Here is a 22,555-nt window from a genome sequence, read left to right on the forward strand (position 1 = left end):
GGGCTGAAGGAGCCCCTTCGGAGTCTGTACACACCCCCAGTGAGCGTAGATGATTATATATTCGGGATGGACATCCCAGGGCATGGATTTGCCTTATTTATATTGTGATAAATTTTTCCTGGACATGGATTTTGTCCGTATCATTTACATTTGGGGAATAAATTATCCCAGGGATGGATTGGCCTTATACGGTACTGAGTGACTAACTGTCAGTCAATGTGTATATATATACGAGGATGGAATATCCCTGGGTTGGATTGGCCATAAACAATACTGAGTGACCGAATGATTAGTGACCAGTAGTACAGGAAGTCTTTCCACTGAAATGACATATTCCTCATATCATGCAGTATTGATCTATTTCACTTGTAGTGAGTTTAACTGTTGAACTTGAAAGCATGCCTACATTTCTGTACCATTATTTATACTGGATTGTACCTGCGGAGCTCGTCACTAATTTCAGCTCAGAGGTTAGTCTTGTTACTTATTGAGTTGGTTGTACTCATACTACACTCTGCACCTCGTGTGCAGATCCATGTGCTTTCGGACACGGCGACCGTTAGATCTCAGAATGCTATCAGTTGGAGACTATCAAGGTAGCTACCTGGAGTTCGCGGACCTTGACTCTCTTTCTTTCAATTATTTTGTTGTTCTATACTTTCAGACAATGTTTTGTCAGTTAGACTTTGTATTCATTTTATATGCTCATGTACTCAATGACACCGGGTTTTAGGAGTGTTTATATCTGTATTTATGAGATTTCTTTCACTGAAGTTATATATTATGTTGTTCAAACTTAAAAGATATGGTGGTTTATTGAGATTGTCGGCTTGCCTGGTATTGAGATAGGCGCCATCACGACATGTGAGATTTTGGGTCGTGACACTTTGTCTCCTCAATCTTTGTTACAATTAAATATAATGTACTATATAATCACATTTTGAGGACTTCTAAGATTTAACTTCAAGATGCTTTGTCCCCTTAGTCTTGGTTCCTCAAGGTTTTAGCTTCAGGTGTTCGTACCTTCATGAGTACACTTTAAGATTGTAGCTATATAAGTGTAATTTAATGAAGTAATTGAGACAAGAGGAAAGAGAGAATATGTAGGAAAGAATTTTTGAAGGTTCACCTATATGTTCTTGTATCAAAATCACAGTAGATATGGTAGGCATAATTACATCTCATTAACAAAAACCTCATTACATCTCATTAACTAACCTTCTTTTACAGGAGCCTCTACAAACTCTACTAAAGAGGTTTACTTAGACATTAGGCAACTGTAGGCTTGTTAGTGTCAATTCGTAGTTTGAGAATTCATTACCAAGTCTGAACTATAATTCAAGTAACTGTTCAAGATATACTAAATATCAGGAGTTCAGAGATACAAGTAAATTGTTAGACTAATCTTCCTAATAGTGGTGAGTCTCCTGAGAAGAATTCCAAATCTTGATGAGTTTACTGCAAATCACGTTCTATCTGCTCTGTAATTTTCTTTAAACACAAAATACTTTATTATCATAAAAAAGTTTTTCAATGAGGTAAAGGGTTCCAGAAGAACTTATAGTGCAATAGGCACTTGACTCGAATTGTTTAAGTCATATACTAATTTTTCGTAAGCTTAATGGATGACTGACTTTGCTACTAGTATTGATTCCAAGGAATCTCTTCTTTTTATATTTTTTTCTTGAATTTCTGACTATCTAAGATAAAGAGTTTTACTAGATATAGGGTCATAATAAACAGTAGGACAAACTTCTTTGTTAAGACCTTGAATTACTACAAGGTAGTGACAACTTACAAGGTTAGTAGAAGCTCCTCTTTTATCTTTAGCATATTTTGATCGACTCTCAGTCAACTCTTTTTACCATAAGTAACGAGAAGTCGCTAAATATCCCAATAGTGGCTGTATATATATTATCATGGCAAAACTGGTAGAGAAAGATGACTAATAATAGTTAATAATACATCAAATAGTTAGCATGTTACTTCCAATGTTTATTATTTGCCATAACAGCTGTCCAGGTAGTTGCATAAATATTTTGGTGATTGGGTGTAGAAAATCTTGTTCATCTTAATGCTTATTTATAAAGAGGGTGTTATCTATCATGGATTAGGTTTTGTTTGAGCACTTGCTCGGATGATAATGTTATAACTTGGTAATAAGACTATATTATATATTTATATTCCCTGGCCATACTATTGAAATTTAGTTTGTTTTATAATTGCAGGATTATACTACGATGTTCAGAGCTTTCACGTGTGAAGGCTTCAATAATCAAGAGTTGGAGAAACTTTAATGTGTCATTTATCTTATAGTATTGTAGCTACTTGATAAGCGTTGTAGCTATTTGATGACATCAGTTATTAGATGCCAATTGATCGGTTATTAGATTCAAATAGTTTACTTTTTTTTGTCTTTATACTATTGACACTTCCAAAATTACGCTTGTTGTGGATTTAATGAAGTGTATTGATCCTTTTAAAAATGAATCTTATTAGTATATATTATTTTTCAATATGAATAGGCATGATGAACGAATATTAGAAATTATGAAAAAAAAATTATTAATAATTTTTATTGGCAATAAAAAAGTCATTAAAATGTTTAGCAATAAAATGGATCTTTTATTGGCCAGAATAGAAAGTCATCAAATACACAGATAAAAGCGAATTAATAAATAGCTTATAGTGACCATTATAATTGCTGCTAACAAGGTTATTTTTACAGACAATTAATCGGGTCTTTACCGGCAATAATATAAGCCACAAATTATATGACACAGGAAATTTGGTAGGTGCTTTAGTGGCAATTTAATTACTGCTAAATAATAGTCAGTAAAACTCATATACTTGTAGCGGCAATAATGGGGCCTTCACCAGCACTAGTTGTAATAGCCGCTAAAACCTTTAGCCATGCCGGCTACACCGTCCATTAGTTAATTGCCGGTAACAGTTTTTGCGGCAATTTTTATTGCCGCTAAAAGCCCTTTTTGTTGTAGTATCCATCGTCCTCTTCCAAACTTTCATCGTATGACTTAGCATCTTGATACCACTATAGTTATTGCAACTTTGGGTATCACCCTTGTTCTTGTACAATGGAATCATCATACTCCATCTCCATTCTTCAGGCCTCCTCTTCGTCCTAAAAATGATGTTGAACAACCTAGAGAGCCATTCCAAGCCTGTCTTACCCGCGCTCTTCCAAAATTCAATAGGGATCTCGTCTGGCCCATAGCTCTACCCCTGCTCATCCTATGCATCGCCCCTTCGACCTCCCCCATACTTATGAACCTACAGTACCCAAAGTCCTAATGACTCCCAGCATGATCCAGATCACCCAACATAATATCCCTATCTCCCCATCATTCAAGAGTTTATGAAAGTATGACTGCCACCTCCGCCTAATCTGAGCCTCATCCATTAGCAGTCTACCCTCCTCGTCTTTTATGCGCTTCACTTGATCCAGATCACGGGCTTTCCTTTCTCTCACTTTGGCCAGCCGGTACAACTTCTTATCTCTCCCCTAACTCTTCATGTAAATGTCCAAACACTGCAGTCTTAGTCGCAGTGACCGCTAACTTTGCCTCCTTCTTAGCCTTCTTATACAACTCTTTGTTGGCCCTCTTCTCTACCTCGTTTATGCTCTTTGCAAGCTTTTTATATGCTGCTTTCTTGGCTTCCACTTTACCTTGGACCTCTACATTCCACTACCAGTCCCATTTGCGGCCACCAGAGAAATCATTCGAGACCCCTAGCACCTCTCTCGCAACTTCCCTAATACAGTTCAATGTCATGGTCCATCTACAACTCGAGTTCCCTGATACTCAGTTTGATTATTCTATTAAAATGTTGAAAACATATAATGGCTCTGAATTTGTTAATTCAAATATGAATTAGTTAGTTGAGACACTGGAATTTTTCATCATACCATATGTGTATGTACTCCACAGCATAATGGCATAGTGGAAAGAAGACATAGGTATATCCTTGAAACAGCTAGAGCTTTGAGGTTTTAAGTTGCAGTAGCTCTTAGATTCTGGGGTAAGTGTGTTCTTACAGATGTGCACATAATTAATAGATTGCCTTCTACAACCTTAAAAGGAAAGTCTCCCTATGAAATGTTCTTTAACACTACACCATCATTAGATCGCCCGAGGGTCTTTGGTTGTTTATGCTATGCTGGAAATGTAAGGAAGACAAGTTTTCTGCTAGGGCATTGCCAAGAGTCTTTATGGAATATTCACCCACAAAAAAGGATTTTAAATTGTATGACTTGCAGTCTAAGCAATTTATAATCAATAGAGATATGGTGTTTAGGGAGCAGGTGTTTTCTTTCGATAAAGATGTTATCCAATCCTTTATTACCATTTCTTGAATTAACTGGTGAGCATTTACCTTCACATGTACATGATGATGTTTAGGAGACTCCACCTACACCTGCTAATGACAATGCACTTGATGATGTTGATTCACCACTGAGTCCTGAGGCACAATTTGACATTTCTGCATCACAAGTTATTGACACTCCTCAATATTCCTCACATGTAGAGGATGCCCAAACCTATGGCAATCAAAAAGTCACAAAGAATAACTGGTCCTACCAGATGGTTGCAAGGTTGTGTGACAAGCTCTTGTGTATATCCTATGTCAAATTATCTGAGTTATGATGGATTGTCTCCTTCATATGTGAAGTGTCTCACTAGACAATCAGTTATTGTTGAGCCTAAACATTATTCTGAGAAAACCAAGGATGCAAGATGGGTCACTGCTATGCAATAGGAAATTCAAGCCTCAAAAGAAAACAGGACTTGGGATATAGTTGATCTACCTAAAGGTAAAACTCCTATAGGATAAAAATGGGTGTATAAAGTCAAATACAAAGCCAATAAAAAAGTGAAAAGGTTCAAGGCTAGGCTTGTACCCAAAGGTTTCAACCAAAATAAATATTTAGACAACAAGGAGACTTTTTCTCATGTAGCTAAAAGGATGTACACAATGCCTTCTTGCAAGGTGATCTCTTTGAAGATGTATATATGTAGCTTCCTCAGGGTTTTGGTATCAAGGGAGAGCAAAACTAGTGTCTACACCACTAGAAGTTAATTAGAAGCTAACATCAGTAGAGTTTGAAGAAGCTACACAGACCAAGGATGAGGAAAACAGTGTACTGGAAGATGTTGAACCTTATCAAAGGCCAGTAGGAAGGTTGTTATATCTTACCATGACCAAACCTGATATAGCCTATATGGTTCAGGTTCTAAGTCAATTCATGCACAAACCTAAAAGGCCACACATGAATGCAGCCATAAGAGTCATCAGATATGTGAAGAATGCTCCAGGTTTGGGGGTTGTTGATGTCATATGCGCAAGCTTACACTTTAGTTGCTTAGAGTGACTCAGACTGGGCAGCCTGTCCACAGTCCAGAAAGTCAGTCACAAGATACATTGTGAAGTATGGGCAATCTTCGATTTCTTGGAAATCAGAGAAATAAAGCACAATGTCAAGAAGTTTAGCAAAGACAGAGTTTAGAAGCATGGCTTCAATAGTGGCTGAACTATCCTGGCTTGTGGGGCTGTTTAAGGAATATGCATAAGTGTGACATTGTCCATATACCTTTTTTGTGACAGTAAAGAAGCTATACAAATAGCTTCCAATCCAATATTTCTCGTATTGACATCGACTGTCATTTTGCGAGGGGGAAGTTGCAGCAAGGTCTCATTCAGACTCATCATATTAGTACCAAAGACCAAGTTACAGGTTTACTTACCAAAGGACTTGGGAAGACCCCACATTATCATCTATTGAGCAAGCTGGGAGTTGAAAATTTGTTCTTACCCTGGTTAGGTAGTTAATTGGTTGTAACTTAAGCTTACTATGATAAGTGGTAGAGTTAGTTAACTGTATCTAGTGTTTGAGTTAGTTCTATTTTTGTTTTCCTACATATACATGTACAGTTGGATTGCAATAGTAAGATTTCAGTTGAATCTTCTAGAATATTCCCTCCATTTCATTCCAACTTCATTTTCTGCTTTGGCAATCTATTCAGCTCTAGGGATTCTCTTCTATTCAGCTCAAATCCATGGCAGAGCATAATGGATAGACTCGTGGTTGAATGAGCTTATGGATTTTGTAACTTTTGTCGAGTTCTGAGACGTGGGCTCCACGGGCGATTTTTGGGTGAAAATTCGAATTTTGTTAAAATTTTGTATCTTCATATAGAATAAATTCCTATATTTTTGTTTGACTGAATCGAATTAATTGTGGCTAAATATGAGACTTTCGGAGTCCAATTCACGAGGCAAGGGCATACCGGAGTAAGAAATTATACGGTTTGAGGTAAATAACACTTCGAAACTTGGTTCTAAGGGTATGAATCCCCGAATTGGTATTATATAAATTATTTGGAGGTGACGCACACGATAGTTGATTAGCGTGTGGACGTGCACCATTAAAATTGTGACTTGATTAATTCTGTGAAGTTGTAAAAATTAAAGAATCATGTAATTATCTCAACATTTCCCACGTGTTAGTGAAATTGAGTTGAGGCTCTTATTAAAGATCATGTTTAGACTACGTGCCGATATTTTGGGACCCATGGGGTCGTGTTGCTGTTAAATTAATTATTTTAAAAATATACATTTCATACTCAGTCATATTTATTCATTGTAAAGATATTTATGGGATCGAGTTGCGCGTCGTAGCAGGCCATATTGGCTTTATATATATTATTATTAAATGGATCGGGGTTGCCCGCCTGCAACAAGCCTTATAACCTTTACTATTATATGGATCGGGGCTGCCTACCTGTAGCAGGTCTTATAGGCTTTATTATTATACGGATTGGGACTACCCGCCTGTAGTAGGCCATATCGGCTTTATATCACGCTTGGGCTAAAGGAGCCCATTCGGAGTCTATACACACCCCCAGTGAGCGTAGATGATTATATATTCGGGATAGACTTCCGAGGGTATGAACTTGCCTTATTTATATTGTGATAATTTTTTTCTGGACATGGATCTTGTCCGTATCATTTATATTTGGGGAATAAATTACCCCAGGGATGGATTGGCTATATACGGTACTGAGTGACTAACTGTTAGTCGATGTATATATATATACGGGATGGAATATCCATGGGCTGGATTGGCCATAAACAATACCGAGTGACCGAATGATTAGGGACCAGTATTACATGGGGTCTTTCCACTGAGATGTCATATTCCTCATATCATGCAGTATTGATCTATTTCACTAGTAGTGAGTTTAACTGTTGAACTTGAAAGCATGCCTACATTTCTGTACCATTATTTATACTGGATTGTACCTGCGGAGCTCGTCACTACTTTCAGCCCAGAGGTTAGTCTTGTTACTTATTGAGTTGATTGTACTCATACTACACTCTGCACCTCGTGTGCAGATCCAGGTGCTTTCGGACACGGCAACCGTTAGATCTCAGAATGCTATCAGTTGGAGACTATCAAGGTAGTTGTCTGGAGTCCGCGGACCTTGACTTTCTTTCTTTCAATTATTGTGTTGTTCTATACTTTTAGACAATGTTTTGTGAGTTAGACTTTGTATTCATTTTATATGCTCATGTATTCAGTGACACCGGATTTTATGAGTGTTTATATCTGTATTTGTGAGATTTCTTTCACTGAATTTATATATTATGTTGTTCAAACTTAAAAGATATGGTGGTTTATTGAAATTGTCGGCTTGCCTAGTATTGAGATTTTGGGTCGTGACACTTTGTCTCCTCAATCTTTGTTACAATTAAATATAATGTACTATATAATCACATTTTGAGGACTTCTAGGATTTAACTTCAAGATGCTTTGTCCCCTTAGTCTTGGTTCCTCAAGGTTTTAGCTTCAGGTGTTCGTACTTTCATGAGTATACTTTAAGATTGTAGCTATATAAGTGTAATTTAATGAAGTAATTGAGACAACAGGAAAGAGAGAATATGTAGGAAAGAATTTTTGAAGGTTCACCTATGTAAGGATCCAACCGGTCGTTTCGATTTTTAGAACCCCGTTTCCCTAAATATTCTCTGCCTTCCATCTTACAAAAACAATGATAGGCTTTTAAATTTAAACTTTCTATTTTACTCCTAATGTCAAGAGACCTTTTTTGCTTCTTAAACTTTGTGCCCAGTTAAACATTACCATAAAAATTGAAGCAAAGTATTTGACAAATACAAAACTCTCTATCCTTCAAATTTCTTCATTTTTGAAGTCGACAGTTTAGCCCAGCATTCTGCATCTTCAAACATTGCATCTTCTTAACATTTGAGAGCTTTGTAAAAAATTTAATCAGACCTGATAGATATCTAAGACAGAGTTATCGAAAAGCAAAAAAGCAATATCCTACCGATCATATTCCATTTTTTTTATTACTGTTATGCTTTTACCTTCAACTGCAACCAGAAGACCACTAAAATTGAGAGGATAAGGGGAGGGACGAACTGCAGCTATGTTTGACAATGAACGAACACAGAATGATGGAGGCAACCTTTTGCAGGGGAGGGGACACGAGCACACTGTCTACATACATTACACACAACCTCAAGTGTCCGGAAGTGTCACTATTATATAATGCAAAGAGCACCTTGGATTTCTTGTATCTCTCATAGAAGAATCAACAAATATCAGAATTTCCTGCAATCCGAGTTATCTCATCATTACATCGATGAAGATAGAAGTAAAAGCAGCTGATTAGTCGTCACATTACAAAGCGTACCATAATGGAAAACGCTAAACTATTAAAGTTTAGTTATTTTTTGTGAATTGAATCACAAAGCTGGCTAAGGGTGTCTGAAATTTTTCCGAGACATTCAATAAGTTGGTTGCCTTGACTTCTGATCAAATGAACACGTCCAGCCTCAAAATTCTTCAAATCAGCAAGTCTGCAATCTCTATCATCCATCGGACTTCCTTCGATTATTGCAGTGATTAATTCTGCATTTTCCCTAAGAGTTGCAGCCATCATTTCTTCTGGATTATCTACATTAATCTGCTCAGCCTTTACCGTATTGACCAGGCTAAGGCTTGGAAGTTCAACCTTTTCCTCCGGACTGGATGTCTCATGCTTTATCTGTAAGCTGGATTTCTCATGACTTGGGGCTTCCAACTTTGCATCTACGCTAGCTTCATGCTTTATCCCCACCATGGATTGCTCATATTTCCTGTTTTCATTTAAGATGCGTCTCCATGGATTCAACCTTTCCTCCATTTTGTACTTTCGTGGTTTCGTCCTTTGGCGCTGCCTTTTAAGACCTGATGATACAAGAATGTAACACATTTAGCTGATACTGAAAAGTCAATTTTCATTTCAAGATATTGCTTTTCTTTTTTACTTCTTCTTTCTCTATGGTATACCTTACACTAAGTAAGGAAAGATGATTTCGCCAAAAAGTTTGTCGTGTCATGTGCAAGAATGATCAGTTATGCTAATTAAATCTAGAATGGTACTACAATGATGAAGATTTGCAGTCTATTTGTCATGTGAGGATCTGCAGTCATTTAGTTCTGCAAAATGACAAAATTCAGCAAGTCATTTTGCACTAAATCAGGCATCAGAAACCAGAAGATAAAACGACAAGTTCATCTGTTCACTTAAATGAAGAATGCAAAGAGAGAACAAAGAATCACCACTATGGAAAGTGAACTGAATGTCGACATTTGCATTCCCAGGAATCAACACCTATCATTCATTAATGGAGGAGAGGTTGGTGACGTAATTACCAAGCTTACCCAGAAATAAGATACTCATTATCCTAATCAATGTCTTAAAAGGCGTCTGGTGCGGGGCAAAGCAGTTTACTTAACACCTTGGATTTAATATTAAGTAAATGTTTAAAACACATAAATATTTTAGAAATTTCCAAAAAGAGTTGTAGAAAGTATACGAAATACAATATAAAAATCTAATCATAAGATAAAATTATTTGTTTTTTGATAAGGGAAGAATAAAGAATAATCAGAAGATCAAAATATGACATTTTCATTTTCCTTTTAAGCAAATTAATCGCAATAGAATCATTCTTAACCAAAATACTAGTTTTTGGTCAACACTTTTTATGGATTATTTCTACAAAAGTTGGATACCCAATGGCTTATTATTCAAAAGTGAAAAACTATATAACCCATTTGTACAACAAGGGCGAGCGCCTTCTTCGTTTCTTAAGAGCCAATTCGTTCTTTTCCAAGCCAATAACCCATTAGAGTTGGATAAGTTAAGACCAAAGTATGTTTTTCTTGTCTTCTTCGTAAAATCTCTTCACTTCAGACTCATAAGACGCTGCCTCTACATTTGGTTTCTCTCTGCTTGTTGGCTCTTGTTGCCACTGTTACTGTCAATCATTCCAGTTGTCGCCGCTCCTATCACACGCTGTTTGCAGTTGCTACTCCGACCAGCCACGTTCTAGACACCTATATTTTTCTTATGAGCAACTAGATAAGGTTGTATTTTATAATTTGCTTTCTAAACTAAGTCTTAAATAATGAATACTTGGACTATTCCTTTTATGATTGTCATCCTTCTCTTCCCAAAGGGTTTAATTTAGATGTGGATTTCCATAATTGCAAAGGGCTCAGCAAGGCGCTCACCTCGCTTAAAGGAGCTAGGCGCGTCTAGGCATATGACCAAACCCTTGGAGAAAACATCTCACGAGACATATGTCTATCACTGCCACTCCAAGGCGTGTCACAAGCACACTTCGTTAGAGACACATCCGAGGGCGTGCCCATAAAACACCTTTGAAGTCAATGATCCTAATCAGAGTGGAATAATTTTAATTATAATAAAGGTTTAAAGAGTCAAAAAGTTGATTCAATTCTAAGATCAACGTGCCCTTCGGTCAATGATCTTCACTACAAGAAAAAAGGTTCCTCATCTCGACATGTGTGTTTATCACACGTAATAACAGTATTCTAAGATTTATCAATTCCTCTAGTCAATGACTTCAGTCAATACGAGACAATAGTTTCCTCATGTCAACTTGTGTGTGCCTATAAATCAAGCACACACATCAATCAACCAATCAATTATCTATGCCTCAATCCCAAACTAATTGAGGTTTATTATAATGTTCCTCCAAATTTATCAACATATTTACCTGGCACAGTAGAGCTGTGGAAGAACTCTTAAAAAGAACCAGATGTTGGACCAATGGTGGCAGCCAATTTATACTGATGGGTGACAATATTCTCAAGTAAATTGCTTGGGGGTGTCACATACCCTGCACACAACAACCACAGCACTCACCAGTCTGGTCCCCTACCCCACAAAGCAACTTGATGGCCAAACCACTCCCAAGGCGAATAGTGCCCTAGGGGCGGAACCATTACTAATCCCTCTCATATTCTGTTACACTAAAGTTGCTAATCATCTTCTTCTCCGTTTTAGTTTTCGGCATCCGAGGAGAGGTCTTTATTCCCATTCCTACTCCGGAGGCTGGTTTAACTATTTTCAGCCTTAGTTTCACCAAATGCCTCAAACTGCTTTCTCAACTTCAATCCTTTCACCAACAAATCACAGAAGCTACTGTACTCAACTATGACATCTTTTCTCTCATTCTTAAATGACGATCTTTCCTCTACATTAATCGTATAGGGATGGGGAAATCCTTATCCACAAATTTTGGAGATCAGTCAGTAAGTTCTCAGGCATGTCATAAATGGAGAGATATTACAAACAAACTCACTAACATCATTCTCCTTCGTAGATCCAAACATCCCATTTGAAAAGACCAGCAGTTCAGCAATAACAAAGCGTAAATGACCGTATACTCTCAGATTTTAACACCATTTCTGCAAACTTCATTGGAACTTGAAATAGGAGTAGAGTATCATCCGTTGAGAATACTGTCACCCAACAGTTACATTACATGTTGGCGGGACCCACACTAGCATTGTATCAACCTTTCGGCTCTCCGATAGAATCTCCCAACTAAACATGATTTAAAATTCAGCATATCATCAATCTAAGTTCATAAAATGATTAGTAATATGTCTATCCCCGCAGTACCAAGCTGCACTCTTCATTGATAGATAATGCTAGCTTGGCTGCAGAAAAAATTGTTTCTTCCACAATGGAATCTGATAAGTGAGATCTCGAGTAAGTGTTTACATAATCTTCTTCTGTCCGAAGAAATTGCTTCCCCAAAAGTTTTTATCCCTCCACTTTAAACTCTGTTCCTTTGAGTTTCAGTTATCAGTTCATATCATTATAAACATGTTCACGCTTGAGATAATCACAATCTAGGCTTAAGTTAGTCATTAACCACATTTTACACCATCTAAGGCCATCAAAAAGCTTATTGAGATAGAAACCATCAAATAGTTCAATCGTTTTAATTCAAATTTTGTGGGATAAAGTTTATCCAGCTTCATAATCTTCATTTTTTAAAAATCTAATTTTTTGTTTTGGTATCAACTTTGACCTATGAGTGTCTTAATCTAGATTTGAGTACGCTCCAAGTGTTCCTACGAGAAACCTCAATCCACATTGGTTTTGCTTCTGAAAAGATTTCTCCTGCGACATTCGTTATAAATTGATGTATTTTAGTACAACATCTAATATCTCCAAATTTTCCAAATAAGAACTAGTGAGAAATCCTGATTAATTTCAGATGTTAATTAAACAACAATTATTCACACAGTAGTTTGAACTCAAATGTCAACTAAACTATATAATAAGATTCAATTAAAAAAGCAAGAATAAATTCGAGAGCAGAAATAGTACCAATTTCCAAGAAAGAATTGTTTCCTTGAGCCCGCTGGGCTTCCGGGTCAGAATCCGGGTCAGTTTCAGCACCGCCACCATCCTCACCCTGTAATAAACTCAAATACCTACCAATAGCACTAAACAACTTGAAATCAAACTCCTCCGGTAAACCCAATTCACTCTTCCTATCCCCATCAAACGACGTCGTCCAGTACGCCGTTTCCCAGGGCTTAACTTTATTGTAATTTTCCAACATAAATTCCCACCGCCTTTTGCACTGATTCAGGCTCCGATTCACGCCCAGCGAGTTGCAATTTTGCACCGTTGATTGCCATTTCTGGAAAGACGCTAGCGTATTGCCGCATTCAATTTGGGTTGATTTCATTTCGTTCACTAGGGTCAGTGACTCATGTAACGTCCAGTCAGGCGCCACCTGTGAACGCGTCCGCAGTGAACCACCGCTCTTCTCCATTTGAGGCCTAATTTTTTTGAATCTAACGCCGGAAGTGTGGCATAGCTGCAGGGGAAGAAGAGCAGCTGAAGAACAGTTAAGAAGAAGAATTGAGATAAAATTTAGTGAACTGTATGATTAATAAATTATTAGTACTACATGAATAATGATATATTAAAGGGAAAAGTGTAATATACATGTACTGTCACAAAATGTTTAAAAGTGACTCTTTATACTTTGAGTCCAAATATAATCTTATTTTTATACTAATAGTTAAAATATATCATTTTTCCGTTAAATTTGTCCAAAAATGAGCATCTAATCCTACATGGCACTCACATTTGACGAGGTAGATGACACATGACTTGCCACCTCAGCGTGCCTAACCAATTTTACCCCTCCTTTCTATTTTTTTTCCACCACTAAAATTTTCGTCACCTTCGTCACTATTGCCATCATTACTGCTACCAAGAAAAATATTATATTTCAAATTTTGATCATTTATATATGGATTAGGGGCGTTGAGATGGTATGTCATATGGCATCCACCTCATCAAATATCAATGTCAACTAGCGTTTGATGTCCACCTTGGATAAACTTAACAGAGTGGTTATATTTGAACCAATAGCATTACGGCAGGAAAATATTTGGACCCAAAATATAACAAAGAATATATTTAAATATTTTCTCATAGTATAGGGATATATTTGGCCATTTGCCGTATATTACAGAGAAAATTACTCTATGTAGCCCCTCAAAATTTTAATAGCCCATATTTTTGTCCATTGATAGAAAATGGCCCTCCGCTCCAAACATATTACATTTAATAGCCCGAAATGTCTATTTTGTATATTTTTTGTATAGAGACAGTCTATTTTGTATATTTATTGTATAATGACAGTCTATTTTGTATATTTTTTGTATAGTGACAGTCTATTTAGTATATTTTTTGTATAGTGACAGTCTATTTTGTATATTTTTTGTATAGTGACATTATATTATAGATATTACAAGATAAGCCTTAATAAGATATTATTGTGGACCATAATATTTTATAGCTTATGGACCTGGTACTAGGGGTGGGCATTCGGTACTTCGGTTCGGTATTTAAGAATTTCGGTTCGGTATTTCGGTATTCGGTTTATCAATTGTGTATACCAAATACCGTACCCAACTAGTTCGGTACGGTTCGATATTTCTTATTTTGGTTCGGTAAGGTTTCGTTACGGTTTCGGTTTGATACATTAACGGAATCGTGTTTTTAAAAGGAAATATTTTACAAACGTAAATAGATTATGTAAATGGAGAGTGGACACGCTGTGCTAAGCTAGCAGTTTGTATAAAGCATTTTCACATATGAGTACTGTGTATGAAATATGTGTAACCAAACAATTAAAGAAGAATATTAAGCGGCATTTTCTCCAATGTAAGGCATTGCTGCATTTTCTTTTATGTAAATAAAGTTCCTTTCTCAATTCTCATCATTCATAACTTAAAACAATTATGTCCATAATGATAACATAAGAAGTAAGCCTTAGGAAATACACTTTATCTAAGCAAGAAGGCCAAAAGGTTTATAAGGAAGCATGAGCAACCAGTACAATTACAATTGCAAGTTTGCAACAGCAGGCCAGCAGCAGAATTCATTAAAAGGAAATCATTTTAAATTTTTAACAAGCAGTATGCCAGCATCTAACGAGCAGCAGAATTCAAGTTTACACAGGGAATTAGGGGGCTTGTGGTGTTGGGCTTAGGCTTATTGGGCTGAAAAATAGAAATAGAGGTGAGCTTGGACTTAAATATTTCGGTATGCTGAAATATCAAAAACTCAATACAGAATACCGTACCGAAATACCGAAAATCCTATAGCGAAAAATACCGAAAAATATCGAAATATCAAATTAATTCGGTTCGGTTCGGAATTTGGTTTTTCGAATTTTATGCCCACCCCTAATAGTGGCAGTCTATTTAGTATATGTTTTGTATAATGACAGTCTATTTTTGTATATATTTTATATAGTGACAGTTTATTTTGTATAGTGAAGATTGTGAGACAAAAAATTAAAAATTTAACAAGCAAAATACTTCAAAAATAATACTAAAATCTATTTTTGGAAGAAGGAAGGATGAAGGCAGCAGCTGCAGCAGAAATGGACACTACAATTCACGTTTGAATTTCCAAAATTTCAACTCCCAAAACCCACCAAACAATTCCAGTCCTCTTTCTCCCTTCTTTCCCCCTCTTACTTCGATCGCGAACCCATTTTCCTTCCCTTTTTCTCCCAAACCCTAATTTCAAACCCCCAAAATCTCTATACATATATCAATTCAATTCAATCCACACATAGATATATAGAGACAGGTTGAAAGAGAAAGGAAGAAAAATAGAGAGAGAGAGAAGGGTTGATGGCGGCTCAGAAAGAGAATTCACTTGTAAGAACAAAGTATCCAATTTCTTAAGCTTCCCTATCTCCGACGGAATGTTGCCGGAAAGTCCACAGTTAGCAGCATCGAAACGTACGAGCTCGGACAAGTTCCCTATCTCCGGCGGGATTCTTCCGGAGAATGTGTTGTAGTATCCGGCGTGTCTGCAGCTCAACACTATGTTTCCGTGATAGTTGGGTCGGTGGCTAGCCTTTTAATTAGTTTTGGGCTATAAAATGCATACTGTAATTTTGTGGCTAGCGTCTGATATTAGTTTCTAGTGGCTGACCAAATGAAGTTTGCTCTATATTAAACTATGTTGAGTAAGCTATTCGAAAAATCGACAATGACTTATCATATTTACAAGAGTTTTAAGTTATATGCATTGATAATGTAAAAATATTTATATTATCATATCGGCAAAAAACATAAAGAGACACCTAAAGTTGGCCCAAGATGTCTATCTCACACTCCAACTTATCAAGTGATCATATAGACACTTTATGTTTGGTTTTATTGTGTCAAGTAAACACACGTCTCTGACATGGCAACTCGAGTGAGATACAAACGCTGGGCAGCACGTTAGGTTAAATTTTTCTTGGTTGTAACAGTTAAAAAACTGCAAAATTACTATTATACCCTTAATGAATTCCTTTTATATTTATCCCAATTCTCTAATTCCTAAACCTAAATCCCCATTATTCCCCATTATTCCCCGACCTTTTCCTACTTCTATATTCCCTCTTTCTCTATTACGAAGTATTATCAAAAATGGCAGGCACCTTGTATTGTCATTGTGGTAAAAGGGCAGAATTGATGATTTTGTGGTCACAAAATAACCTAGGTCGTAGGTATCTTGGATGCCAATATGGTCGAGTAAGTAATTTTTAAAGTTATTTTTTGCGCCTATTTTATTTCTTCAAATTGGTTGGCCAAGACTCCATTTTTATGGACCTTTCTTATTGTTTTATAGGAAGGGTGTAAATATTTTAAGTGGTTTGAAGATGAATTTCCTGAACAAGCTAGGATTGTAATTTGGGAATTTTTGAAGAGGATCAAAAAATACGACAAAGAAAAGAAGAAGATGAGGAGAAAGTATAGAATATTGCTAGTGATTGTGATACTCGTTTGGATTGTTAGAGAGTTTCTTATGTAATATTTGCTATGTATATTGAAATTTAGTTGGTTGAAGGAGCTCTTTTGTGTATTGGCAGTTATGTAAACTAGTAGCTCTTTTGAATGTTGCAATATAAGAAACATAGATGAATACAAGTTGAACCACCTTTGGACTAATATTTCAGTAAAATTTTGACATGACTAATGTTCTCCCCAACCGCAACTAAAAGACACAAATACAAACTGTACAATAAACTCTACCAATGCAAATACAATTTATAGAATAAACTACAAATTTCATTGCTCAAACCAAGGCAATAGTCACAAAATAAAATGTCAAACATATATCTCAAACATTGCTTTAATAGCAAATAACTAAAACTGCAGTTTTAAGTTCATGAAAACCAAATCATACAAAACACTTGAACAAACTACATAAAGTGAAATCTTCTTTAATGAGGCTTTTTCTTTTTCATTTGCTTCTCTTTTTGTTGTTGAAGTTGGTTTCCAGTAATAGCAGCTTTTCCCTTCCATTTCAATCTAGGTGGCTTGAATCCAAGATTAATATTGGTAAGTGATGCATTCTTTAATTGCCTCCCACTAGAGATGACTTTTTTACTTAGTGTTCTGGTCTGTAAATTTAGAGTGATATCTATTAGGCAATCTATTAATAACTTATGAAATAGCTATCATATAGAAATGTGAAAGAGCTTACATTAAGAACTTGTCTTCCAGGTTATGTGTCTATGTAAATGCCAAATCCCAGTTCTCTTTTTTTTTTCCCAACAGCAGCAGAAACAGATTTACTAGCAGCATGAAGAGAAGCAGCAGTAGCAAATCCAGCAGGTGCAGTGACTGTTGTACTTGTTGAATCAGAACCAGCCCCCCTTCTCCTTCCTATACCAGTTCCCCTTCCCTTTCCTCTGCCAACTCCTATTCCTAGTCCTCTCCCCAGTAGAAATATTATTTCTAACTCTTGTAGTATCTTGACACAAAGAAGAAAAAACACTGGAATGTCGGGTACTAGGTTGTCTCATTGGCATTGCTTCAATAGTATTACTAGACTGTTGAGTAGCAGGTTGACTGTTTGGTGTTGCTTCAGTTGTTGTTCTTGGTCTTTCTTGAGGCTATAATTAACAAAACAAAGGTTAGAAGATGAAGGTTAACAAATAAGTAGATCAATGAAAATTAAAAAGGACATACCCCTGATTTGCACCTTTTTTTGTTGTGGCCAATTTGGTGGCAGTTAGAACATGTCATCTTAGCTCTTTTCTTTGATATTTTTCCCCATTTCTTTTTCTTGGTTCATCTTTGTCCTTTCTCATACATCTCTTGTGTCTACAAGGTATTAGTTTTGTAATGACCCAACTGGTCATTTTGAGATCTAGCACGCCGTTCATCGGTTTGAGGCCTTGAATAGCTTCACTTCAGGTATTATGACTTGTACACATAGTCGGAATCGAATCTCGGGAAGTTCATAGTTGATATAGATGGAAAATTCTAAAACTTTAAGTTGGAAGAATTGATTAAGGTTTGACTTTTGAGTAAACTACCTTGGAATCTGGAATTGAAGGTTCCACTATGTTCATTTCATAATTTAACACTTGGACGTATGTTCGGGTTGAGTATCGGGTGGTTCGGAAGTATTTCAGCGCTTATTATGGAAAGTTGGCATTTTAAAAGTCTAAGAATTTCTTAAGTTTGACTTGATGTGGATTTTGATGTTATCGATGTCCATTTGGGATTATGAGCCTTGAAATAGGTTCGTATTGTGATTTGTGACTTATGCGTAAAGTTTGGCATCATTCCGGAATGTTTAAATATAATTCAGACGCGTTCGGCGAAGTTTGAATGTTTGAAAGATTTAAAGAAAGGTTTCGATCGTCGATTCATAATTTTGATGTTGTTCGACGTGTTTTGAGACTTCGACTAAGTTCGTATCATGATTTGGGATGTGTTGATATGTTCGGATGGGGCCTCGGGGGCCTCGGGTTTGAAATAGATTGAAATCAGATCAAAATTGGGATTTGAGGAAATGCTGAAGTCTGGTGCCATCGCACCTGCGATGGGTTTGGCCGCAGGTGCGGACACGCAGGTGCGAAGGAGGTCGTCACAAAAGCGAAGGAGGCCAGCTAGGCAAAGGGCCGCAGGTGTGGAGTTCGGGCACGCAGATGCACATCGCGCAGAAGAAGGGGAGGCACCACAGATGCGGAATCTGGGCCTTTGATGCTAGACCGCAGGAGCGGTCAGTACTCCGCAGAAGAGAGAGCGCAGGAGCGGATATTTTGTCCGTAAAAGAGAACTTGGCTGGATTAGTGGGAACTGCACTTGCGATGGGAATTTCCGCAGGTGCGGAGCCACAAAAGTGTCTATTGTTCCTCATGTGCGAGGCAGCGCTGGGCAGACTTGATTTTATATGGGATTTAGCCCATTTTCTTTTATTCTCTCTTGGCTTGGGCGATTTTTGTAGAGCTTCAAGGGGAGATTTTCATCAACCATTACAAGGTAAGTAATTCCCACCTAATGTTAGTGAAATACATGGATTATATGTGAATTTAGACATGGAAATTAGTAGAAATTGCGAGATTTTTTGAAAGAAACCTAGAAATTGGCCTTTTTGGATTTTTACCACGAGATTGGACATGGAATCAGGGATAAATCATATTTTTGAGTTCGTAATGTTATGGATAAAGTTTATCTTCGAAAAATTTCTGAATTCGGGCACGTGGACCCGAGGGTTGACTTTATTAACTTTTCGAGCGGAGTTGGGAATCATTATAAATTGTTAAAATGTAAGCATTGATGTATATTCTGATTGATTTGCACCTTGTTTGATTAGTTTCGGAATGTTTGGCTTTGAGTTGAGGTGTTAGAGAGGCTTTGGGACCGGTTATGAAACTTCGGAGCGAGGTAAGTCTCCTGTCTAACTTTGTGAGGGGGTAACTACCCCTAGGTGATGTAATTATTATATGCTAATAGTTGTGGGTGCTATGTACGTACAAGGTGATGAGAGTCCGTACGTGGCTAAAGCATGTTTATGTCAGGGTAAACTTAGGACTTTACCATATAATATTTGAAATACTTGAATCCATCCTTCTAGCTTAATTAAATGAAATTATAATTGAATTGATTTATAAATATTTGCATATATGTTAGGCCGAGTCTTATTACCTTGAGTTGTTGGCAAATTATTTGAGAAATGATAAGGTTTGTATTCACTTTGTGCTCATGTACTGTATTGTAAGCACGTGTCTCGTAATTCGATGATTTCCTTCCTTTCTTGTGGAGTGGATCGAACACCTCGGTAGTATAATAGATGCAACTATGGTTCGTGCCGCTCGACCCTCGGTAGTGTACACATTATTCTGGATCAGGCCGAACGACCTCGGCATAATCGTGCATTATATCGCTAGTAGTTCGAATATTCACGAGATTATCCTTCCACCGATGCCCAGAAATTTATGTGATATTTCCTTATCCATTTGTTACTGGCACATGATACATCTGAGCTGTTAAGATAGAATACGAGATGAAGAAATCTATATCTTTAAAAGAAATTTTTGGAAGGTTATGTAACCTACAATTTTACCCCATTATTATTATGGTGCTTCATATCTGCTTATGATTTATCATATTGCTTTTATTGGACCTTTAGTAAGTGTCGATGTTGATCCCTCATGACTACTTCTCCGGGGTTAGGCTAGATGCTTACTGGGTACGCATTTATTTACATACTAATGCTGCACTTCTGCACTAAATGTGCAGGATCTGACAGGTTCATTTGGTGATCATGTTGGCGCGTAGGCGCAGCTGTTGAGGAGACTTTATGTGAGCTGCATTCCAGGCTATGCATCGCAGTCCACAGAGTCTCCATCGTACTATTTATTTTATCCTGTCTCACTTACATTCTAGACAGATGCTGTATTATTATTGTACTCCTTAGTGAAGGCTCATGCACTCGTGACACCGGATTTTGGGATATGTTAGTGATTCTTACAGATTTATATATTATTATCGCCTCTCATTTCTTTTAATAAACTACTAAGTATGTACGTTTCTGTGGATTTAAAAGCGTAAACTTCCTTCCTTAATAAAATTTATGATTTCGAAGGTAATAAGGATGAATAATTAAGTGTTGGCTAGCCTAACAGCGACGTTGGGCACTATCTCAGCCTATAGTGATTTTTGGACCGTGATAGCTTGGTATCAGAGCGTTAGGTTCACTTGGGTCTCACGAGTCATGAGCAAGTCTAATAGAGTCTTGCGGATTGGTACAGAGATGTCTGTACTTATTTTCGAGAGGCTACATGGCTGTTAGGAGCACTTCCTTTCTTGATTCCTCATCGTGCAATTTGATTCCTTTGAGGTTTATGCCTTTATTTCCTTCCTACTTAATCTTATGCGACGTGAAGCGCTTGCTATCAATTGGGAATCGAGGAGTTGTAGTGGTATTGCAGACGTGGTGCATAATATTTTTCCCTGCATGTTCGGGCGGGCTATTATTGCCACCTTGTGGAAGAATGTTCTGTCGTTTCGGCTCAGTATCTGTATTCCCTATGGTTTTGAGGCTATGCACAGGTTGCTATGATGTTCATGCGTTGTTATCGTATAATGTTGGTGTAATGGTAGGGTGTTTATTTATTGATTGCAGTAGTGAATGACTCGAAAGGATGATTTCTCAGTTCATGGTTTAGAGGTTCGACATCTAATTCCAGCGGAGGAAGGGCAATCAGACTATGGATATTCAGGTTTGGTTGATGGAGTAACGAGACTTGATATTTTTGAGCGTGGTGGAATTTTCATTTGTGATATGGTGTCGTTGTCCTTGTTTGAATGTATTAATGTTCGTCGGTGTTATGGTCTTCTTTGATTTGCCTTCGGGACAGAGTGTGGTGAAATTGTGTCTAAGAAGCGGTTGTCAGAGATGGCGGTGTGTAGCAATTTCAGAATCGAACAGGTGCTTCAAAATTTGATGGATCGAGAAAGATGATCTTCGAGGAGTCTTAGAGTTGGTAGCAATTTATTAGTTCAGGTGCTACAGAGAAGGATTTTGATTTGAGGCAACACTTGGGAAGCAAAGGATGAGGAAGGACATGGCGGGAGGTGTCTCTTGGTGGTAAAATTACTAGCAGGTCAAGTATAAAGAGCAGAGGTCGAGAAGTTTCTTAAAGGAGGTGGTTTAACCGAAGTGAGAGTGGCAGAGTAGCATATGGATTATGTGGTAGGAAATCCACTTGCCTTGAGTAAAGTTTAGAGCGATTTGGGAATCATGGTGGATAATGACTAAGCCTATGCATTTCATTTGGGATAGTGGCTGCTGGATGGAGGAAGCTTGATTATGGCAGAGAGAAGTTTGGTGGAAATGAAGAGGTGTAAAACGTGACTTCGAGTTTGGAATGTATTGTCGGACTTTCAGTTGATGACAATGGGGAATGAACAGACATGTACAATTGGTGGATGAGCATGTGCTTAGGAGGGTTTACTGATTTCATCGTAGTTGTACCCCGAGCAGCGTCGTTGGGAGATGTCGGTTTGGAATTCCACAAGTGGGCTATCTCCTGTGAGAAGGTTGGCGATTATGTGATTTTGATGAAGTTTCTACGAAGAGCTCTACTTACAACCCAACAGAAGGTCAAAATGCGATTGTGGCCAATGATTCAGACTGTTCAAGAAAAGTTTAACAAGAGACTACAAGAGATTTGGCGGTTTGGCAGTGCGAGATCATGGTGATTGAGAAGGAGGAATCTTTGAGGGTTCTAGATTTATGAGGTAGTAGCTGAAAGCTAAGTGGGAGAGCCTGCTGTCTACGATTGGATTGCATGGTTGTCGGCTTGTGCG

General features: G+C 37.4%; 1 protein-coding gene and 2 long non-coding RNA genes across 3 annotated transcripts; 1 reads left to right on the forward strand and 2 right to left on the reverse strand.

The window, feature by feature from the left end:
- Positions 1-8,553: 8,553 nt before the first annotated feature.
- Positions 8,554-13,328, reverse strand: LOC107778032 (uncharacterized). Its single transcript, XM_016598214.2, has 2 exons — positions 12,744-13,328; positions 8,554-9,274 (listed from the first exon to the last, which is right to left on the reverse strand). Exons 1-2 carry the CDS (start codon positions 13,195-13,197, stop codon positions 8,772-8,774), a joined length of 957 nt encoding a protein of 318 aa, XP_016453700.1. The 5' UTR covers positions 13,198-13,328; the 3' UTR covers positions 8,554-8,771.
- Positions 13,329-16,305: 2,977 nt separating this feature from the next.
- LOC142177496 (uncharacterized) lies at positions 16,306-16,792 on the forward strand. Its single transcript, XR_012705974.1, has 2 exons — positions 16,306-16,477; positions 16,575-16,792. It is a non-coding gene; the product is annotated as an uncharacterized LOC142177496 (long non-coding RNA).
- A 206-nt stretch (positions 16,793-16,998) lies between these two features.
- LOC107778033 (uncharacterized) lies at positions 16,999-21,297 on the reverse strand. The gene is made up of 3 exons (XR_012705975.1): positions 17,921-21,297; positions 17,433-17,844; positions 16,999-17,349 (listed from the first exon to the last, which is right to left on the reverse strand). It is a non-coding gene; the product is annotated as an uncharacterized LOC107778033 (long non-coding RNA).
- Positions 21,298-22,555: the final 1,258 nt, after the last annotated feature.

The sequence above is a fragment of the Nicotiana tabacum genome, chromosome 23, assembly GCF_000715075.1.
Source record: "Nicotiana tabacum cultivar K326 chromosome 23, ASM71507v2, whole genome shotgun sequence".
Taxonomy (NCBI): domain Eukaryota; kingdom Viridiplantae; phylum Streptophyta; class Magnoliopsida; order Solanales; family Solanaceae; genus Nicotiana; species Nicotiana tabacum.

Coding starts and splice junctions, on each gene's coding strand:
- LOC107778032 (XM_016598214.2), bottom strand. CDS start 13,197: ATGGAGAAGAGCGGTGGTTCACTGCGGACGCGTTCACAGGTGGCGCCT. Junction 9,275..12,743: donor CAATTCTTTCTTGGAAATTG/GTACTATTTCTG, acceptor TTGTATCATCAG/GTCTTAAAAGGCAGCGCCAA.